Raw genomic sequence first — 18,984 nt, 5'->3', positions numbered from 1 at the left:
TCTCTCTCTCTCTCTCTCTCTCTCTCTCTCTCTCTCTCTCTCTCTCTCTCTCTCTCTTTCATTCTTTCTCTTATTGCTCTGGCCAATCTTCCCAGAAGCATATTAAAGAAGAGTGGTGATAGTGGATATCCTTATCTTGTTCCTGATTTTAGCATGAAAGATTTGAGTTTTGACCATTTAATATGATGTTGGCTGTTGATTTGTCATAGAAGGCTTTTATCGGATAGAGGTAAAGATCTTCTATCCTAATTTTATAGGGTTTTATTATAAATGGGTATTGAACTCTGTCAATGCCTTTTCTGCATCTATTGAGGTGATTATTCAGTTATTGTCCTTGGTTCTGTTAATGTGGCGTATTATATTTATTGAATTGCACATGTTAAACTATCCCTTCATCCCTTAGATGAATTCTACTTGCTTATGGTGTATGATTTGCTGCATTCTGAATGCTATTGTTTTATTGAGGATTTTTGTATCTATTTTTATTAAGAAGATTGGCCTGTAGTTCTCTATTTTGGTTGGATCCTTGCCTCATTTTGGTATCAGGGTAATGATTGCTTCAAGGAATGACTTTGGCAGTATTGCTTTCCTTTCAATTTCATTAAAGGGTTTGAGTAGTAGTAGCATTAGATTTGGTCTAAAGTTCTTGCAGAATTTAACAGTGAATCTGTCAGGACCTGTGCTTTTCTTTGATGGCAGTTTTAAAAAATTATTTCTTCAATTTCATTAACCGATACTGTATTACTTAGAATTTTTATATCTTCTTTATTCCACTTTGGTAATTCATATGTATCTAGGAATCTGTCCATGTCTTCTGAGTTTTCCATCTTATTAGAATACAGGTTGTCATAGTAGATATTGATGATCTTTTATAGAATCTATTGTGATTTTCCCCTTTCAATCCTAATTGCATGAATTTGGGTCTTTTCTTTCCTTTTTTCATAAGGAATTTCCTTCTGAAGTTCCACTGACTATGTTACAATATCTATCATGCTTTCCTTGCAATTAATTACTTGTAAATGGAAAAACAGATGACAGAATGCTGGAAAGTGAGAAATGCATTATAACAGAAAACTCAGATGTAAAGAATATTTTAGAAAGCTTTTACCATACAGTAATAAACCACCAAGAAATTCACCTGGAAGAAAAAACAAAACAAAACAAAGGTGTATGCAATCAATGTTAATGAGAATTAAAATGTACATTATCTTTTTAAAGAGTAAATAGTAGAAAGCAATAAAATGACACTCATTCTTTGGCCCCTTGTATTCCACAGTATAAGTGTATTTAGATTAATGTGAAAATGAATGTTTGTCCCTTACCTACAATTGTTAACAGTCTCAAAATAACAAGCAAAATGTAACTACTGGCAAACCCTTTGGGAGGTAGCCAGTGTGTTATAAATTTCATTGGATTAGAAATATTGCTATAATTTAGGGTGATGAACCAGTCTCTGCAGTTATTCTATCTGTACTTCACTTGAATTTCAGCCCAATCATAATTATGAAGCACTCAGATTATGTAAAAAAATAATTTCCTACCCATGTTCTTAGCCTGAGGAAGTTAATGAGGATAATAGTGTTTTAACCTTTATTCTTATATATATATTAGGGAAAAATCACAGAGGATAGTTAAAACACCCACATTAAAAAAGAAGGAAGAAATCAACTAATTACCAAATAGAGTGAATTGCTTCTCATTTTGTAAGAAAAGAATATTTTGAGTGTATAAAATGTACAATGATAAGAGAATTTAAAAGTTAAATAGTTTACTATTTCACAATGGAATATCATTAATCAGGAATAGAACACTAAAAAGAATAGATGAAAATAGATACAACAAAAAAGGCAAAGTAAGTTTATATATTATTTAGAAAAGTAAAACAATTTGTATAGTGTGGTACAATTTGCCTCATTTTAGCTAAATATATAAAGAGGTATAGACATAGTAAAATCAGATATTAGTTGACTACAATAATGACAAAATACAGAAAAAGTGCTATTAAAGCAGAAATATATTGGTATTAAAGGCTGCATTTGACTACAGTTCTCTTAGTTCTTGTAAATGATCACACAAAATAAAGAGATGAATAAATCCAAAGTCTTCTGAAAAATTAACAACTATGTTATTGCCTGCCCAGTAAAATGTCTTCTTGATACACATATTTTCTGAACTTTTTCTTGTAAGTGCCCTTTTCCTTGTAATTGCTCTTTTTCACAGAAATCAACAAAGCACTGGGAAGAACCTTTCACATTTAGCCAGTTAACCTTAATGTAAAATATTTAAATGGTTTTAGTATTTCTCCCAGAAAAACAAAACAAAACAAAACAAAGCAGAACAAAACAAAACAAAACTTTCACCCTGTGGTTGGATCAGAGGATGATGATATACAGGCTTATAAACCTGTGAGTAGCTTTTCAAGCTATGCTACTTTAGCACAACAACCATCGTCATGAAACGTGTAGAACTACCAGGTGTAAGGGCCAATGAAATTAATAGTGAATACTGTTCTCTTAGGACAGTGGAGTTTCTTATTTGGTTAAGATGTTCTATATTATAAATCACGAAGTTATAAATATATTTATATTAGTATGTTGTATTAAAAGGTTATATGCTTGCAAAGTTGAAAATGTATTTCATTTTGTTTGATAACAGTAAACTATGAGTATATACTTAGTATAAGCCAAGTTCTATTTTACTTATAGTACATTTAGTATCTCATTTAATTTTCCAAACCCCCATTTCACAGATGAGAAACTAAGGTATAATGATGTTCGGTAATTTGGTCTTACACGGAGTGTTTGAAATTCCCAAATCCTGGCATTTACCACTACAAAATCCTGCCTAATTTTAATAAATATTGCTTAAGCAAGTAATATATGAGAGAACAGTGCCAGGCAATGGAACAACAGTGTTGGACAAAAATAAATAGCATCTGGATTTCATAGAACTTGTAACTTAGAAGAGCAGAGAAACGTTTATTAAACAATCAAAGATTGAAGTGTAACTTTGACAAGATCTATTAAAGAGAAGTAGTGGAGTATTTGATCTAGTCCAAGAGCTAACAAGATTTTCTGAGAATTCTCTAGCTGAAATATGAAAGATGAATAGTATCTAGGTGAAGGAGCACAGGGGAAAACTTTACAAACAGATGAAACAACACATGCAAAATCTTTGTCATAGAAGAAAATATGACATTTGAGGAACTTAAAGATCATTTGAGCAGTTTTCAGTAGTGTTGACAATGAGAGGGGGAATAGTATGAGACAAAGCTACACATATCAACAAAGGCCAGATCAAGTCAGATCTTACAGACTATATAGAAAATTTTGCTTCAAATTTAAGAACTGTGGGAATCCAGTGACAAGTTTAAGGAGAATTGACATAATGAGATCACAATTTAAAAAATAATCTAGCAGTTAAGTGAAAAATAAGTTATTTTGCTTCAACTAAGTTGGCATTTCAACATAAGATTCTTAATACCTGTAACTCAAACTCCACTGTCTACCAAGATTAACCATGAATAAATTTTATAAATGAATGTACAGAATTTAGAAAATAGGAAGACTATGAAAAAAATCTGGAGGTACAAAAATCTTTTTTTTTCCTAGAAAGAGAGAGAGGTAGTTGAAGGATAATACATTTATTTGTTTGTTTATTTATTTTTCATTGAGCTTATTGGTACTTTTCAGGTATACAGCACAGTTACATTAATCATTAGGAACTTGTACCTTAACATGACAGGTGTTGGTTCTCATTTTTTCCCTTTCCCCTACCCTCCCTTCACCCCCTCCACCTTGCCCTATTTACAAAGACTTTGTTTTCATGTTTTCCTTTTCTCATATTTTTTCTTTTCCCTTATTTCCTTTGCCCTACCCTTCCCACTTACCCTACTCCTTTAGCCCTTTTCTTCCTATTTCACGTTATCAATTATACAATTTGAATCTTATTTACACTTTTAGTTTTTCACACCAGAGAAACTGTTTGGTATTTACACGTGTGTCCTATTTATTTCACTTGAGTATGGCCTCAATATGCATCCATTAAGCTATAAATGACTCTAGTTTCTCATTCTTTATGGCTGAGTAGTATTCCATTTTATAGAAAAACCACAACTTCTTTATCCAGTTTCCCATTGATGGGCAATTGGACTGTTTCCAAGTTTTAGCTATTATAAACTGTGATGTTATAAACATGGGTATGCATATATTTCTATGGAATGATGAAGGATAATACATTTATCTCACTGATGTGCACAGAATTCTTTACTCACTTCAAGCAACAGTTCTTTAGTATATAATATTCCAAGGCACAGATAATATTTTCGGCACTGAAATGTATAGTTGATCATGAAGTGTATTAACTTTCTCTGCTTCACAACAAAGCAAGATTTTGGCTGGGCTGCATTCTTATCTGGGTTGTACTCAGAAAGGATTAACTTAAGCTCCTTCTGAAAATTGTAAAATGTATTTATGGTTGTAGAAGTCATGGCAGCTTGCATTTTTAAAATCAGCAATGACAGAAATTCAAGTCTCTGATGTCTGTGCCTTCTTTTTATGTATATGTGTGTGTATTTATTTATTTATTTGATACGGAGGATCAAACTCGGCCCCTTGAGCTTTCAAGGAAGGCAGAGGAACCAGTAAGCCAAACCCCTGGCCCAGCCTTCTTTTTAAAAGTCTTAATTTATTAAGTCACTCCTAACAAGGAAAATGTCTCTTTTTGCCAACATAAAGTCAACAGATTAAGGAATGTAATTATATCTTCAAAATCTACTTTTCTCTGCCCTATAATAAAAATTAATCAAGGAAATGACATTCCATCACCTTTGCCATATTTTATTTGTTTGAAACGAGCCAAATTGAGAAAGAGGAGTTAATTATACAAGGGCATGACTCACTGGGAATCACCTAGGCTGTCTCTCAAGCAGTTTTCAAAAAATCTTTAAAGAACAGGTATTATACAGGCAATATTTTTATTTCCAACAGAAATAAGTTAGTCAAAAATGTAAATATTTTATAAAATAAAAAATTTTAAATTCTAAAGAGTTAATAGTTCAGACTAGAAATCTTAATAGAGATTTAAAGCAATTTGATTGAAATGTAATAAAACATTCTTGGCAGAATAAGGAATAGATAAAGCTTAGGTCTGACACCATGCAAAGATTTCCACTGTTTATAATTTATTATATATTATAATAGAAAATCAACTAACACAATGAAAAACAAAAATAAATTAAAAGCCTAAGAATTAAAAAGGAGATCAATAAATTGTCATTACTTGTAAATAAAATGATTTATGTATGTAAAATCTCAGAATTTACAGAAAAAATTTTATGTAAAAATGCAAATACCAAATCTATTGATTGATACCATTTTAAAGGTCAAACCATAGCAAAGGACGCTAGGGATGGAGGGAGAAGGAATTTTCCTCTTCTTGCCCACACACATCTGGTGTTGCTTCCATTCTGTGGTCCCAGGATAGATGGATGCAGATCATAGTTTCAATGCCACAGATGCTCACTGTTCCTAATGAGACTTAGTTGATTTTCATGAATGAATGAATGTTTCATTTATGTTCTTAGGGGAATTTCTGGTGATTTTATGTGATTTTTAAAATAAATTTTCTAGATGAGTGGTTGTTTTACTGGAGAGAGTGTCCAAAGAGCTCCTTATACTACTATCATACAAGTTCCACTCCTTATGTTATTTTAAAGACTAAAAATAGAAGGTTTCATATTATAAAACAGATTTCTGTGAGTTAAGACATACAATGACTAGGTCTGTATTATAGCTTTGTTGGGAAACTGAAGCCACAATTCTCTCACTTCTGGGTCTTTAAACTTTTTTTATATTGAAAAGTGTTTTATTCTATTTATTGGTACATGTTTGTAGTACATGTTGATTACATTCATTATGGGGAGTTGTTTTTTCTTAAATTTAGTTCTATTCACCAAGATTTATTCACATAATCACATTTCATTTTAAATACCAATATTTTGGTGAGTGATCTTTGCTTTTTCAGTTTTAGATTTGGAAGCTCTAAATTTATATTAATATATAATTTATGCTTATGAGAATATCCCATAGATAATATAGATTGGCAATTACAGCAGAGAACTAAAAGTCAGATTTCTCTACTCTTCATCCCTTCATTCTCATTTTAAATATGAATCTAGGGCATATTAGAAATTACTCCAACTTCACTAGGTCATTCAGCTTCAAAAAGGAATGAATAGTACAATGCTCAATGAATAATGCTAATGCATTTGTTTCTGTGTAAACTACTGTAATTATTTTATTTTAAAAATATGTGTATATCTCTTATACTTTAAAAACATGCCCATTAAGTAAAATCTTGTATACATGGATAAATTATTTTAATAACACACACATATTTATTTTTTTCCTTTTTAATAATAGCCAAAGCTATGATATTGGGAAGATGGAGAGGAATTTTATTGGGCCAGAAATGCTGGTAAGGATCACATTAAATATTGGAGAAATAGATTGAAGAAATACAGTTTATGTTGTTGTTATAAAGTTATAATAGCCTCCTATTTGTGAGATTATCTATTGAGCATATCATTTAATATCTTAGTACATTATTTTCTATAGAATTTATATAATATACTGTAAAAATTCATAATCTACTCATGAGTTAATAAATGTAAAGCACTTTGGTCAATGTTTGGCTACCTAAATTTTAGCTTTTATTATTTCATTTTAAAAGATTCCAGGTAGCCTATCAACCATCCAGATTCAACATTTTTGGGTATTAAAATTAATATTTAAGCTGGGCATGGTAGCACAAGTCTATAATCCCAGAACGCTGAGGCTGGAGGTTTGCAGATTCACATTCCCCTGGACAAATTAGCAAGATCCTAACTCAAACTAAATTTTTAAAAAGGGCTGTAGGTGTAGCTCAGTACCAAGGCCCTGGGTTTAATCTACAGTACCAAAAAATGTTCGTATTTAAACAAACAAAATGTGATTATGTTATAAATCTGATAAAATCACTATATAGTATAATGTAACAGAAATTTTGAATTTCCGTCTCTCTTCATACCATTACAGTATACAAATAAAAATGTAATTGAATATCTATATTATGTATCTAGCACTGTAATATATGGGGACTAAAGCAGAAACAAAATGCAGCATTTACCCTTAAAGAAGTTTATGTTTAAAGGATTAAACTAGTACAAATGAATATAAAATTGCCATGCCTTAGTTTTAGTACTTTAAAATTGGGGATGGTAAGATATTTTAATGTTAAAAACTATTAAGAAAATATATCAACACAGATATGTTAAGTTTAAATAAGCCAAAGATATAGCTATTACTATAAGATTTTTAGTATTTTGAATGGGGTAATAAAATGATGAGATATATCTCGAGACTATGTGCTTGCTTAAGGAAATGCTATTTTGTAAGGATAACTTATGTCTGAGAAGATGTCCCTTATTGTCTAAGTGCTAGTCAACTGTTCTGTTGTAGTTTAACCCTCAGCTGAATGCTTTTTTCTATTTTTAATTATAGGCTAAAACTCTACGGTTCTTAGCCACTGTTTATTTGGATTGGGATGACAGAGTATATTACAAGGCCCTCAACACTATAATTCTAGCAAACAAGGTATAAGAAGTTTTTACTTTTGAATATTGACTTAATACATTTTGAGTGTTTTGATTCACATTTTGAAATTCAATTTAGACATTTGCTTCAGTCTTCCTTAAAAAACACATTGTTACAATCTCTTTTATAGCACAGAAAGGTAAAATACAAAATTGCTGTGATCTGAATGTTGTATTCCTCAATTTACAAATTTATATGTTGAGCCGGGCGTGGTGGCATACTCTTGTAATCCCAGTTCTTGGGAGGCTGAAGCAGGAGGATCACTGTGAGTTCGAGACCAGCCTGGGCTACATAGTGAGTTCCAGGTCAGTCTCAACTACATAGTGAGATACTGTCTCAAAAAAAAACAAAAAACAAAAAACAAAAAACCAAACCAAACCAAACCAAAACCAAAACCAAAAAAACCCCCCACAAATTTATATGTTGAAATCCTAACACTCAAGATGACAATATTAAATAGGGACTTTGGGAGCTGATTAGACCATAAAGGCAGACCTCTTTGGAATGACATTACTGTCCTTAGAAGAGGATCAAGGGAGGCTTGGTTGCCTTTTCTACCATGTGAGGATACATGTTGCGAGAAGGCCAGTCTCTGAGAGAGTCAGGCCCTTACCAGATGCTGAATCTGCATCTCTGAGTCTAGCCTACCTTTTTGTCTTCTTAAGCTTTTGGTGAAGTTCATTTCACTGATTTATAAACATTTTCATCATGCTATTACTCATGAGTCTAAGAATTTTTCACTAAGCTATAGGTACTGAAAGTATTTTCCTGCCTCTTTTAACAAATTTTATATTTAAATTTATAATCCTTTTGATTTAAGTTTTAAGCTTTAAAAAATTTACTTTTTTTGCTTATGAATATTTAACTACTCTTGAACCTTTTATTGAAAACATTGTCTTTCCACCATTGAATTGCTTTTGCATCTTTGTAAAAAATTAGTCAGCCATATTTCTGTTGGTCTACTTCTAGGTTTTCCTTTTCATTGATCTATGTGTCTTTTCCATCATCTGCTACCATACTGTCTTGATTACTATAGCTACATAATAAATCTTGAAAGAATAGAGTAATTATTCTACTTTATTCATCTTTATCAAAATTGTTTAGCTAATGTAGTTCCTTTGCTTTTCAATATAAATTTTTAGCAAATCTTGTCTGTATATAAAAAGAAGTCATGTGGGGTAATTATAAACTTATTTTCTTATTTGTTTTTGTTGTGGTGAGATACCTGTAACATAAGATTTATTAAGTAACATTTGGCTTCGATAAAATTAATTTTTGCTTCAAAGGAAACCATTAAGAAAGTAAAAATGTAATTCATAGGGCTCCTTCAACCAAATGGGAGAAAATATTTGGAATTCATATAACTAATATTTTTATTATCTAGAATATTATGCAAAAAACTCATTACTCAATGAAAAGACAAACAACTCGAATGTAAATGAGCCAAGGATTCAGACATTTTTTCAAATAATATATAACAATGGCCAATAAGTGCATGAAAAGATACTTAATATCATTAGTTATTAGAGAATGAAAATAAAAAGCATTATGAAAAAAGTTTCACATTCACCAGTATAGTTCTCCTTCTTTTGTTGTTTTTAGGATTGTCTTAGCTCCTCTTGATATCGTGTATTTTCATATTTTAATGCCAGTTTGATGATTACTGTACAAAAGGTGATAATTTTATAGAGTGTTCTATTGAATTTGTTGATCAATTTTGGAATTATTGCCATTGTAATGATACTAAGTCTTAAAATATAAGATTTTTTGTTTGTACCGGGGATTGAGCTCACAACCTGGCACTTGTGAGGCAAGCATGGAACCACTGAGCTAAATCCCCAGCCCTACAGGAACGTTTCTTTAGATTTTCTTTAATTTCTTTCAACAATGTTTTGAGATTTTCAGTATGTAATTCTTGCCTTTAATGTTATAATTATTGCTAGGTATTTTATTCTTTTTGATGATTTTGTAAATGTAATTATTTTCTTAACTTCACTTTTGTATTGTTCACTATAGTATATAGAGGTATAGCTGAGTTTTCAAATACTGATATTGTTTGCTCCAACTTTTCTAAACTTGTTTTTTTAAAATAGGTTTTTAGTGGATTCCTTAGGGTTTTCTTATCATTTGCAAGAAGAGATAGGTTTTATGTCTTCTTTTCCAGTATTTATGACTTTTGTATTTTTTTTTGTTTGTTTCTCTATTGCCTGGCAAGAATGTCCATTAGAATGTTAACTAGAAGTAGAAAGAACAAACGTACTTTTTGTTTCTGGTTTTAGGGTAGAGCATTCAACATTTTACATTTAAGTATGGTGTTCTCTGTGTCTTTTCCAGATACCTTTGATTAGGTTGAGGAAGCTCTCTTCATTCTTAGTGTTTTGAGAATTGTATAACCACTTCAAATAGCATTACTTGACAAAGTTGAATTTGATCATACCTAATCACCCAGCAACTTCATTCCTCATTATACTATGGAGGAAGCTCTAGCATTTGTGTACTAGAAGTGTATAGAATGTTCATATTAGGATTATTCATAATAGTAGTTGGGTTAGAAAGAACTCAAATACACTACCAAGGTGGAACTGGTAAATAAATTGTGACATATTCATTCACCAGTCCTCAAAGTCTAGCATGTATAAGTATTATCTTGAGTGCTTGCTAAAACACAGTATGCTTATTAAATTGCTAAACAGGCACTAAAGCTTATATTGAAATGGAAACTTTTCATAATGCAAGTTGTGTTAGTCAACTTCTTATTACTGTAACAAATACCTGAGATAAACCAATTTAAGAAGAGTAGAGGTTTGACTCACAGGTTTAGAAGTTTCAATCATCTGTGGTCAGTTGACCAGTTGCTTTTGGGCCTGTTGCAGGGTATTACATCATGTTGGGGGAATGTGGTAGAGGAGGCCTATTCACCTCATGGTGGTGGTGGTAGGAGATGGCGGGGAGAGAGTTAATAGGGTACCAATATCTCCTTCAAGGTTATATCCTCATTGATGTAACTTCCTGCAACTAGGCTCTACTTCCCAGTAGCACCATAGGCTGAACCCTTTAACACATGGAGCTTTGGGGAACATTTAAAATCCAAACTCCAACATTCTGTAAACTGTATATCTTTTCTTGAAACAATGTTTCAATATGTAGTACAGGTTGACCTTAAATTCACTATGTAGCCAAGGCTGGCTTTGAACTCATAGTGATGCCCCTACCTCAGCCACCTGAGTGCTGGGTGTATGCAACCATGCCCAGCTCTATCTATGCTTTATATACTTGGGTATGTTTATTATATGATACACTTAACATTTTATTATATTATCTTTGGAAGTTACAGGAAACCAGTGTAATAATATTCAGGCCCAGGATAGACTGAGCTTCAAGGGAGGCAGTATATTATATTGGAAAGATTATGATCTTTAGACTCAAATAAATCTGAATTCAAATTTCAGCTCTATACTTACCAGCTGTGTGATCATAGGTAATTACTTAGGTCTATATGGGTCTCAGGCTATTCAACACCTACCTTGTGTATTTGCTATACCCGAGGGCTGTTTCTCAATAACTGCTGGTAAAAAGAAAAAAAGAGCAAGCAAAAATCTAGGGGAAAATGAGAAACATCAGTGAGAAAAGTGACAGAAAAGACAAAGATGTTGATATTAGGGAGAAAGTTGATAGATTTAACAGGCAATCATTCATGACTTCTGAAGGTATAGTTTCAGAAGGCAGAAAAATGAACAACAGTACAAATGTTTATAGAAGCAAAGACATAATAATATGATGGAAGCAAAATGTTCATTCCTTGGAGTTGTTCAGTGATGAAATCTAGGAGAAGAATAGGAAAACTTCTGAGAGTATGTTAGATGCTGTCAAAATATGGAAAATTCACACATCTCTGGAGGTATATGAGAGTTGAACTCAATATATATTCATTGTGTCTGTAGGAAAGTTGGTTAGTATAGTTTGCTGAGTGTCCTCAAAAGATCCATGTGTTAAAGACTGTTGCTAGCCCAAGGCACTATTGGTCAATGGTAGGATCTTTAGAATATGGAATTAAGTGAGAGTTTTAGGTCATTGGGGATCTGCCTTTGAAGGGAATTGTGGGACTGTCATCTCTTCTTCCTTCTATATCTATCTTGTGTCCTGGCCATGATGTGAACTGGCTTTCTCTGTCATGTGCTCCCTCCATGATGTACTGCCTTGTCACAGGCCTGAAAACAACAGGGTCAAGTGACTATGAAATTAAACCTTCAAAATTGTAAGCAAACAAACCTTTCTTCTCATTAAGTTATCTCAGGTATTTAGTTACAGTAACAGAAAGGTGACCAACACAATGGTAATGCCATAGTTAACATTGGTAACCTTAGTCCATTCTTTGTATTGATGTCATCTATATTTGCTAGCCTTTTAAATGCCAGTGATTACTTCCCTAACTTTCCATTCTTAAGGCATCTCACACATGAATAACTATAATTATTTGCAGAGCATGAACCCAATGAATATAGTGTTCATGTAAAGGCTAATTGACGTTGTAGAGAAAAGAGTTCCATTCTGTGGGCCTAGGTTGAACTTTTGATATTAGCTACTTGTTTAAAGGTATACTTTGTAAGGCAAAAGTGGAGCCAGGTAAGAAAATACAGATGGCTTAGGGCCAGCTGGCAGTGATTTGGAAACATCATTCTGAGAATATTATTAATAGTAGACATTACAGGGTTATCCTACTATTTCATTTTACCATTGCTTTCAAAGATACTTATTTACTAAAATATCAAAAGAAAATAATCTTATCTGAATTTTGAGGTTTCACTCATCAACAGTGTGGCCCAGGGATCACACAATTTAATTATTGACCTTGCCATTAAATGTTTGTCATGCCATAGAAATGTTTACATGTTCTTTTCCTCATATTATTTTCTTTAGATGGCATAAAATGTGGGAAAATAGCCTCAGGGATAGACCAGATGTTATTATGTGATTTTTTATAATTTTGATTTCCTTTGATCTAGAGTCAGCATGCAGTAGTTGAATAAAACATGCAATTGCTTGAAAATTGTCTTTTAAATCCCAGTTGTAATATAATTTTGATGTCTTTGTTTAAAATAGGAACATTTAAATCCAGCTGGGCTTTTCTTAAAGATGAGAATCTTCTTGAAAGGCAGAGCGACTAATGAAGAACTTCTTGAAGGTATCTCTGTGTGTTGAAGCACTATTTGAAATATCACCACCAGTTTGTTGAAGATAAGATCTTTTTTAGTACACTAACAATACGTATAATTTGGTGGTAGCTGAGAATGAAACTGATCACATAGGAACGAGATTATCAACCAGAAAGAAAGAAAAGAAGGAATAGCAACACATTTAAAAGGTGGTTTAAAGACAAGGAGCTAAATAAAAGCAATCAGTTTTCTTTTAGTCCAGAGGAGAATTACAGCTGCCCAACCCTTCTGAATTTATTTACCACCATAAAGAAAGATTATCTGGTGCTTTTTTGAGCTAGTCAAGCCATTTTATTGAGTGGCTTGGAGGATGGAGGTTAGAAATGCTGAGGAGAACATTGGTATCCATATCCCCAGCCAGGCTGGGATTTCCCCAGCCTTGCAGTTGCTGAAAGAGGATTACTTATTAATGGAGAAAGCCTTTCTAATGCAGTGGCTTTTATAATTACGTGAATAAGCATTGCTTTTTATTTTTTATAATTCTTTGGATACTAGAATGTGCCTAGCACAAAATAAACATACTGGTATATAGCTGTATATCATTTGGCTAGTCACTCACTTAGCTTTCTTATACTTTGGTTTCACCATCTTTAAAAGAGATATCATGCCAGGAGTGGTGATGCATGCCTCCAATCTCAGCTACTCAGGAGGTTGAGGCAGCAGGATCACAAAACTCAAGACTAGCCTGGGCAACTTAGTGAGATCGTGTCTCAAAATAAAATTTAAAACAGTTCTGGAGATGTAGCTTAGTGGTGGAATAATTGTCTACTATGCACAAGGCCCTGAGTTCAATTCCCAGTACTGCAAAAGCAAAACTAAAAAGAGATATAGTAATAATAACAATATCTAGCTAATTGTGTTGTTTTGAGAAACTTATGAGAAAATGTATGTAAAGAATTTAGTATATGCCTTGTGTACGGTGTGTAATACATGTTTCCTATTAAAGGTGTTATTATTTCTGTTATGTAGATACAGTAAATAAGGCAAAATCTAGGTCCACTGGCCTGTAACAGTATTTCAGTGTTGTTTAGTTATTTTTAAATTTTTATTTATTTATTTTTAGACAGTGTCTCACTATGTAGTTTAGATTGACCTGGAACTCACTATGTAGCCCAGGCTGGTCTTGAACTCACAGTGATCCTCCTGCCTCAGCTTCCTGAGTGCTGGGATTACAGGCATGTGTCATCACGCCCAGCAGTAATTTTTTTTAATTATTAAAAAAATTTTTTTGATACCGGGGATCAAACTTGGGACCTTGCACTTTTGAGGCAGGTGGTGGAACCACTGAGCTAAATTCCCTGCACTTGTTTAGTTATTTTTAAAATGACTATAAATTTATTTAATGTGTAAATGCTTGAGTATATAAGTAATCTTTTTTTATTTTTGTGCTGGGGATTGTATTCAGGACCTTGTGCTTGTGTGGCAGGCACAGTGCCACTGAGCTAAATCCGCTGCCCAATGTCAGCAATCTGTAAGAGCTGCATTACTTGTACTATATAAAATTGTTATTATAATTACTGATTACCCCCCAAAAAATAACAATTTATAATAATTAAAACAATAATCAAATTTTCAGTAACCTTGTCCTAATTTAGCATTGCTAAATCCTTTTGTGACCGCTAGAATTTTAGCCAATCACTTAAGGGACCTCAGAATCTCAAATGCATAGAGGATTCTGTATGTATAGGTTAGGAGTATCACCTCAGCATACAGAGGTTGGAAATTTAGTAAGCAGGGAGACAATGCCACTTTTTTGCATTAGGAGAATAAACAAATCAACTAACCAACCCATTAATTGAATAGACTTACTCAAACTAATACAATGTAGAAAAACCAGGCATATTATCTGAGTCACCAAGTTTTAAGCTGATTAATTTTAGACTAGGGTTCCTCATTACACTGTTTATAATGTGTGTAACAAAGAGAGATTAAAGTGAAATTATTCTCTTTTTTGTCTTGTTTTGTTTGTTTTGAGGTAGGGTCTCACTATGTAGTTCAAGCTGGTCTTGAACTCACTATGTAGCCTAGGCTGGCCTCGAACTCCTGGTGATCCTCCTGCCTCAGCCTCCCAAGTGCTGAGATTATAGGGATATAGGACCATGCCTGGCTGAAATTATTCTTTATTCCTGTGTTGTTTTACTAAAACTAGGGACTCTTTCTGTTCAGAATAACAACGTTTAATTACAAATTAGGAGACATGCCTGAAATGCAAGGTTTTTATATTTTAAAACAGTAAAATAGATTTTTATTTATTTTTTGAGAGAATGCATAAAATTTCATTTTTGTAGTCTTTTTCTTTTCTGAGATGCTAGGATAGAACCCAGAGCCTTGCACATGCTAGAAAAGTACTCTATCCCTGAGTGGCATTCAGCCCAAGTCTCTGTGTTTATTTACTAGCAAAAGAATATTATTCTTTGAATGATTAGCCTAGTTACTGGCATTAGAATTTTACTGGTTTTTTAATATAGAAGAAGTGAAAATTTTAAAATATTGAATTTTGTTATTGTGAAAGGATATTATATACTCATCAAAGAAATATTTGGAAGGTACTAAAAACACCCATACTTCCTCTGTTCACTAAAGTGCAAGCTCCTTTCTACCAGGTTTTGTTTTTGTTTTCCCTATACTGAATATTGAATCCAGGGCCTTTGCAGTGAGCTACAACTCTGGCCTTTTTTTGTTTGTTTTATTGTTTTGTTTTAAGATGTGGTCTCATTAAGTTGTAGAGATGAGCTCAAACTTGTGATCCTCCTGCCTTAGCCTCTGGAGTACCTGGATGACAGGCATTCTACCATTCTTAGCAACAACATGGATTTTTGTGTGTTCTGCTCAATTCTGGGTTTCCCACACCAAAATGTTACCTGACAGAGAGAAGATACTCATTAAATATTTGTGGAATAGATCATTAAATCTAGACACATTTAATAATTTCAATTTTCAGTACTTTTTCTTTGTTTGTTTTGCATATTTTACAGAATTGTAACCATATCATCTTGTTAAATTTTTACTTACTAGTCCTAGAAACATTTTTATATTTGTGTACATTCATTTTTCCATGTTATTTTATACTCATCAATTTTAATGGTTGCATAATAGTTTGAGGCTGCTCCCTAGTTAATTCAGAGTATATTTTTCTTTCTCTTGTCATAATGTACTCTGCTTTTAATCTATTTATTTGTAAAGTTTTTACCACATTTATTTCAGGTAACTTTTTAAAAATGTAATTTCTGAGTTAAAGGAAATAAATGTAACAGCAGCTACCATTCCTTGAACGTTTTTAAAGTGCTAGGTGCATTGCTATATAATTTCCATAGGTAAAATTACCTTATGTAATTCTATCAACAATGCTAAGAGATTGGTGGTGTATTTCCCATCTTATAGGTGATAAAACTAAGGTACAGAAAAATTGAGTAACTTTCCTATGGCCATACAAGCAGCAAGGCAAGTGGTTTCAAATTTAGGTCTGCCTAAGTTTGGATCCCAAGCTCTTAACCACAATATTCTTAGCGTACACTATTGCCAAGTTGTTTTTCAATATTGCCTGATTTTACCAGCTTACTTTGCCATCTATATAAAAGGCCTGTATCACTAATCTCTAGCATCAAATATTAATATTTAAATTTTTTCTAGAAATTTTTAGTCAAACTATATGGCAAATATTCAATACATAGATTTTTAATAGAGGAAATAACTGAAAAGTAGCTAAACTTCCTAAAAGCTGTTATAATTATTTCATTCTTTTCACTTTATTAGCTCTCATGGAAATACTACATCTTGGTATGCCTCTAGACTTCTGTCTGAACATTGCTAAACTGCTGATGGATCAAGAAAGGTACAGAATTGGTTTTCCCTTTCTCTAAGACTACTATTTTTCTATGGCTTTGTTAACAATTAAATATATCTGTGCACACATGTACTCTTATTTCAAGAAAACAGTATTAGCCATTGTGATAATGAATTTAGAAGATGGTACTATTTCCTTGGTTAAATATACAATAGTACAATTAATTTTAAAAGTTATTTTAATTTTTAAAGGAAGTAGCTAAAAGGGAATAAGATATGGCTTTATGAAACAGGAGTTAGGCTAGGTCAACCTGCAGGCCAGTCATGTAGAACAGGAAGGAATGAATGGGTGCAGTTTTGCAAATTATGTGGTTCTCTGGCTTTATCTTTATGGAATCACTAATGTCTAAAGGAATCTTGAAGTTTTTCCAGACATTGTACTGGTTCTCAAACTTCAGTGTCATCGGAATCACTGTGAAATAAGAACTAGAAAAGATGCTCAACATTGTTGGTTGTTAGGAAAATGCAAATCAAAACACAGTGAGCAAACACTTCATGTCCACTAAAACGGCTGTAATAAAAAAGACAGGGCTGGGGATTAGTTATTTTAATTTTTAAAGGAAGTAGCTAAAAGGGAATAAGATATGGCTTTATGAAACAGGAGTTAGGCTAGGTCAACCTGCAGGCCAGTCATGTAGAACAGGAAGGAATGAATGGGTGCAGTTTTGCAAATTATGTGGTTCTCTGGCTTTATCTTTATGGAATCACTAATGTCTAAAGGAATCTTGAAGTTTTTCCAGACATTGTACTGGTTCTCAAACTTCAGTGTCATCGGAATCACTGTGAAATAAGAACTAGAAAAGATGCTCAACATTGTTGGTTGTTAGGAAAATGCAAATCAAAACACAGTGAGCAAACACTTCATGTCCACTAAAGGGGCTGTAATAAAAAAGACAGAGGGCTGGGGATTTAGCTCAGCGGTTCGGTGGCCTGCCTTGCACGTGCAAGGACCCGAGTTCAATCACTGGTACCAAAACAACAACAACAACAAACCCCCCCCCAAGAAAAAAAGACAGATAGCAGCCAACACTGGCAAGATTGTGGAGAAATTTTAATCTTCATATACTCTTTATGGGAATGCAGTATGGTACACTTTATGCTCTGGAAAGCAGTGTGCTAGTTCCTAAATAAGTTAAATGTGAATTTATCATATGACCCAGTGTGTTAGTCATTTTCTTGTTATTATAACAAAATACTTGTGGTATATTACTTATTAAGAAAATGAATTTAGCTCTCAGTTTTTTAGCTTCAATTCTGACGAAGGGCTTCTTGACTGTATCACATCATGAGGGATGGCAATGGTAGGAGCAAGGTATCATCCAAATATAGGAAGCCAGAAGAAGACTGAGGGTTCAGGCTAAGGCTTTTATAATAATTCACTGTCTTGAAAATTCCCTCTAGGAAACTAGTATTCTCCGAAGAAGGCAGCACCCTCAATGACCCACTAGGCCCCAGCTCTTAAAGGTGCCATACTATCTCAGCAGTACTACTCTGAGGACCTGTCCTACAACACATGGAACTTTGAGGGACAAACATCCAAACTAAAGAATTTAGCAATTCTATTCCTAAGTATACGCCAGTCACAAAACCTCCCACATATTGTAGGATTTTCTCTGTATGGTATGTCCATCATAGGCAAATTTATAGAGAAAATGTAGTGCTGTAGAAATTGGGGAGAAAAGAAGAACGACTGCTGATGAGTATAGTAAAGCTTTGAAAATTGGAATAAAAATCAAAGCTCTATATAAAGAGGGGAAACAAACATGCTGGACACATGGCTAATATAGTTAATGTGAATAAACATTAAGTTTAGTGTAAATATTCGGTTTTCTAATTTCTCAAAAAAAAATTCTGGAAATATAAAACATCAATCAATGGAACTAAGCAGTAGTTGCCACCTTTAGACACGGGGCATGTGCTTTCCAGTTTGCCATAGTCTCCACAATTCCTTATTTTATCCCACATTCTGAGTGTCAGGTTGTCATATACTTGTGTGTGTGTGTGGTTGTTATTCTTATAGCAAATACAAGGGAAAATAAGATATGGCACTCACATCTTTATTCACGGTGGAGAACGGAAGCTAGACTTGTAGAGATGTTTCAAGAAAATGGAAAAGAATAGGTTTTGTGAGGCAAGTAGAAAAGATTTGTGTGTTCAGTATGCAAAGTATGCTTATATCAAATAATGATAACTTAAAAGCCCATTGTAGGGCCAGGGATTTAGCTCAGCAGTTCGGTGGCCTGCCTTGCAAGCTCAAGGACCCAAGTTCAATCCGCTGTACAAAAAAAAAAACA

The 18,984-nt window shown here is 33.1% G+C and overlaps 1 protein-coding gene across 1 annotated transcript in view; it reads left to right on the top strand.

Moving 5' to 3' along the window:
* Positions 1–18,984, top strand: part of Tex11 (testis expressed 11) — a 478,576-nt gene that overhangs the window by 181,980 nt on the left and 277,612 nt on the right. Inside the window, exons 10-13 of the mRNA XM_033760433.1 lie at positions 6,423–6,477; positions 7,542–7,634; positions 12,735–12,816; positions 16,601–16,679. Coding sequence (XP_033616324.1) covers positions 6,423–6,477; positions 7,542–7,634; positions 12,735–12,816; positions 16,601–16,679 — 309 coding nt within the window. The remainder of the gene's footprint in view (positions 1–6,422; positions 6,478–7,541; positions 7,635–12,734; positions 12,817–16,600; positions 16,680–18,984) is intronic.

This window comes from Fukomys damarensis, unplaced genomic scaffold (assembly GCF_012274545.1).
Source record: "Fukomys damarensis isolate Sample0158 unplaced genomic scaffold, DMR_v1.0_HiC HiC_scaffold_39, whole genome shotgun sequence".
NCBI lineage: Eukaryota > Metazoa > Chordata > Mammalia > Rodentia > Bathyergidae > Fukomys > Fukomys damarensis.
This window is presented reverse-complemented; position numbering and strand designations above follow the sequence as displayed.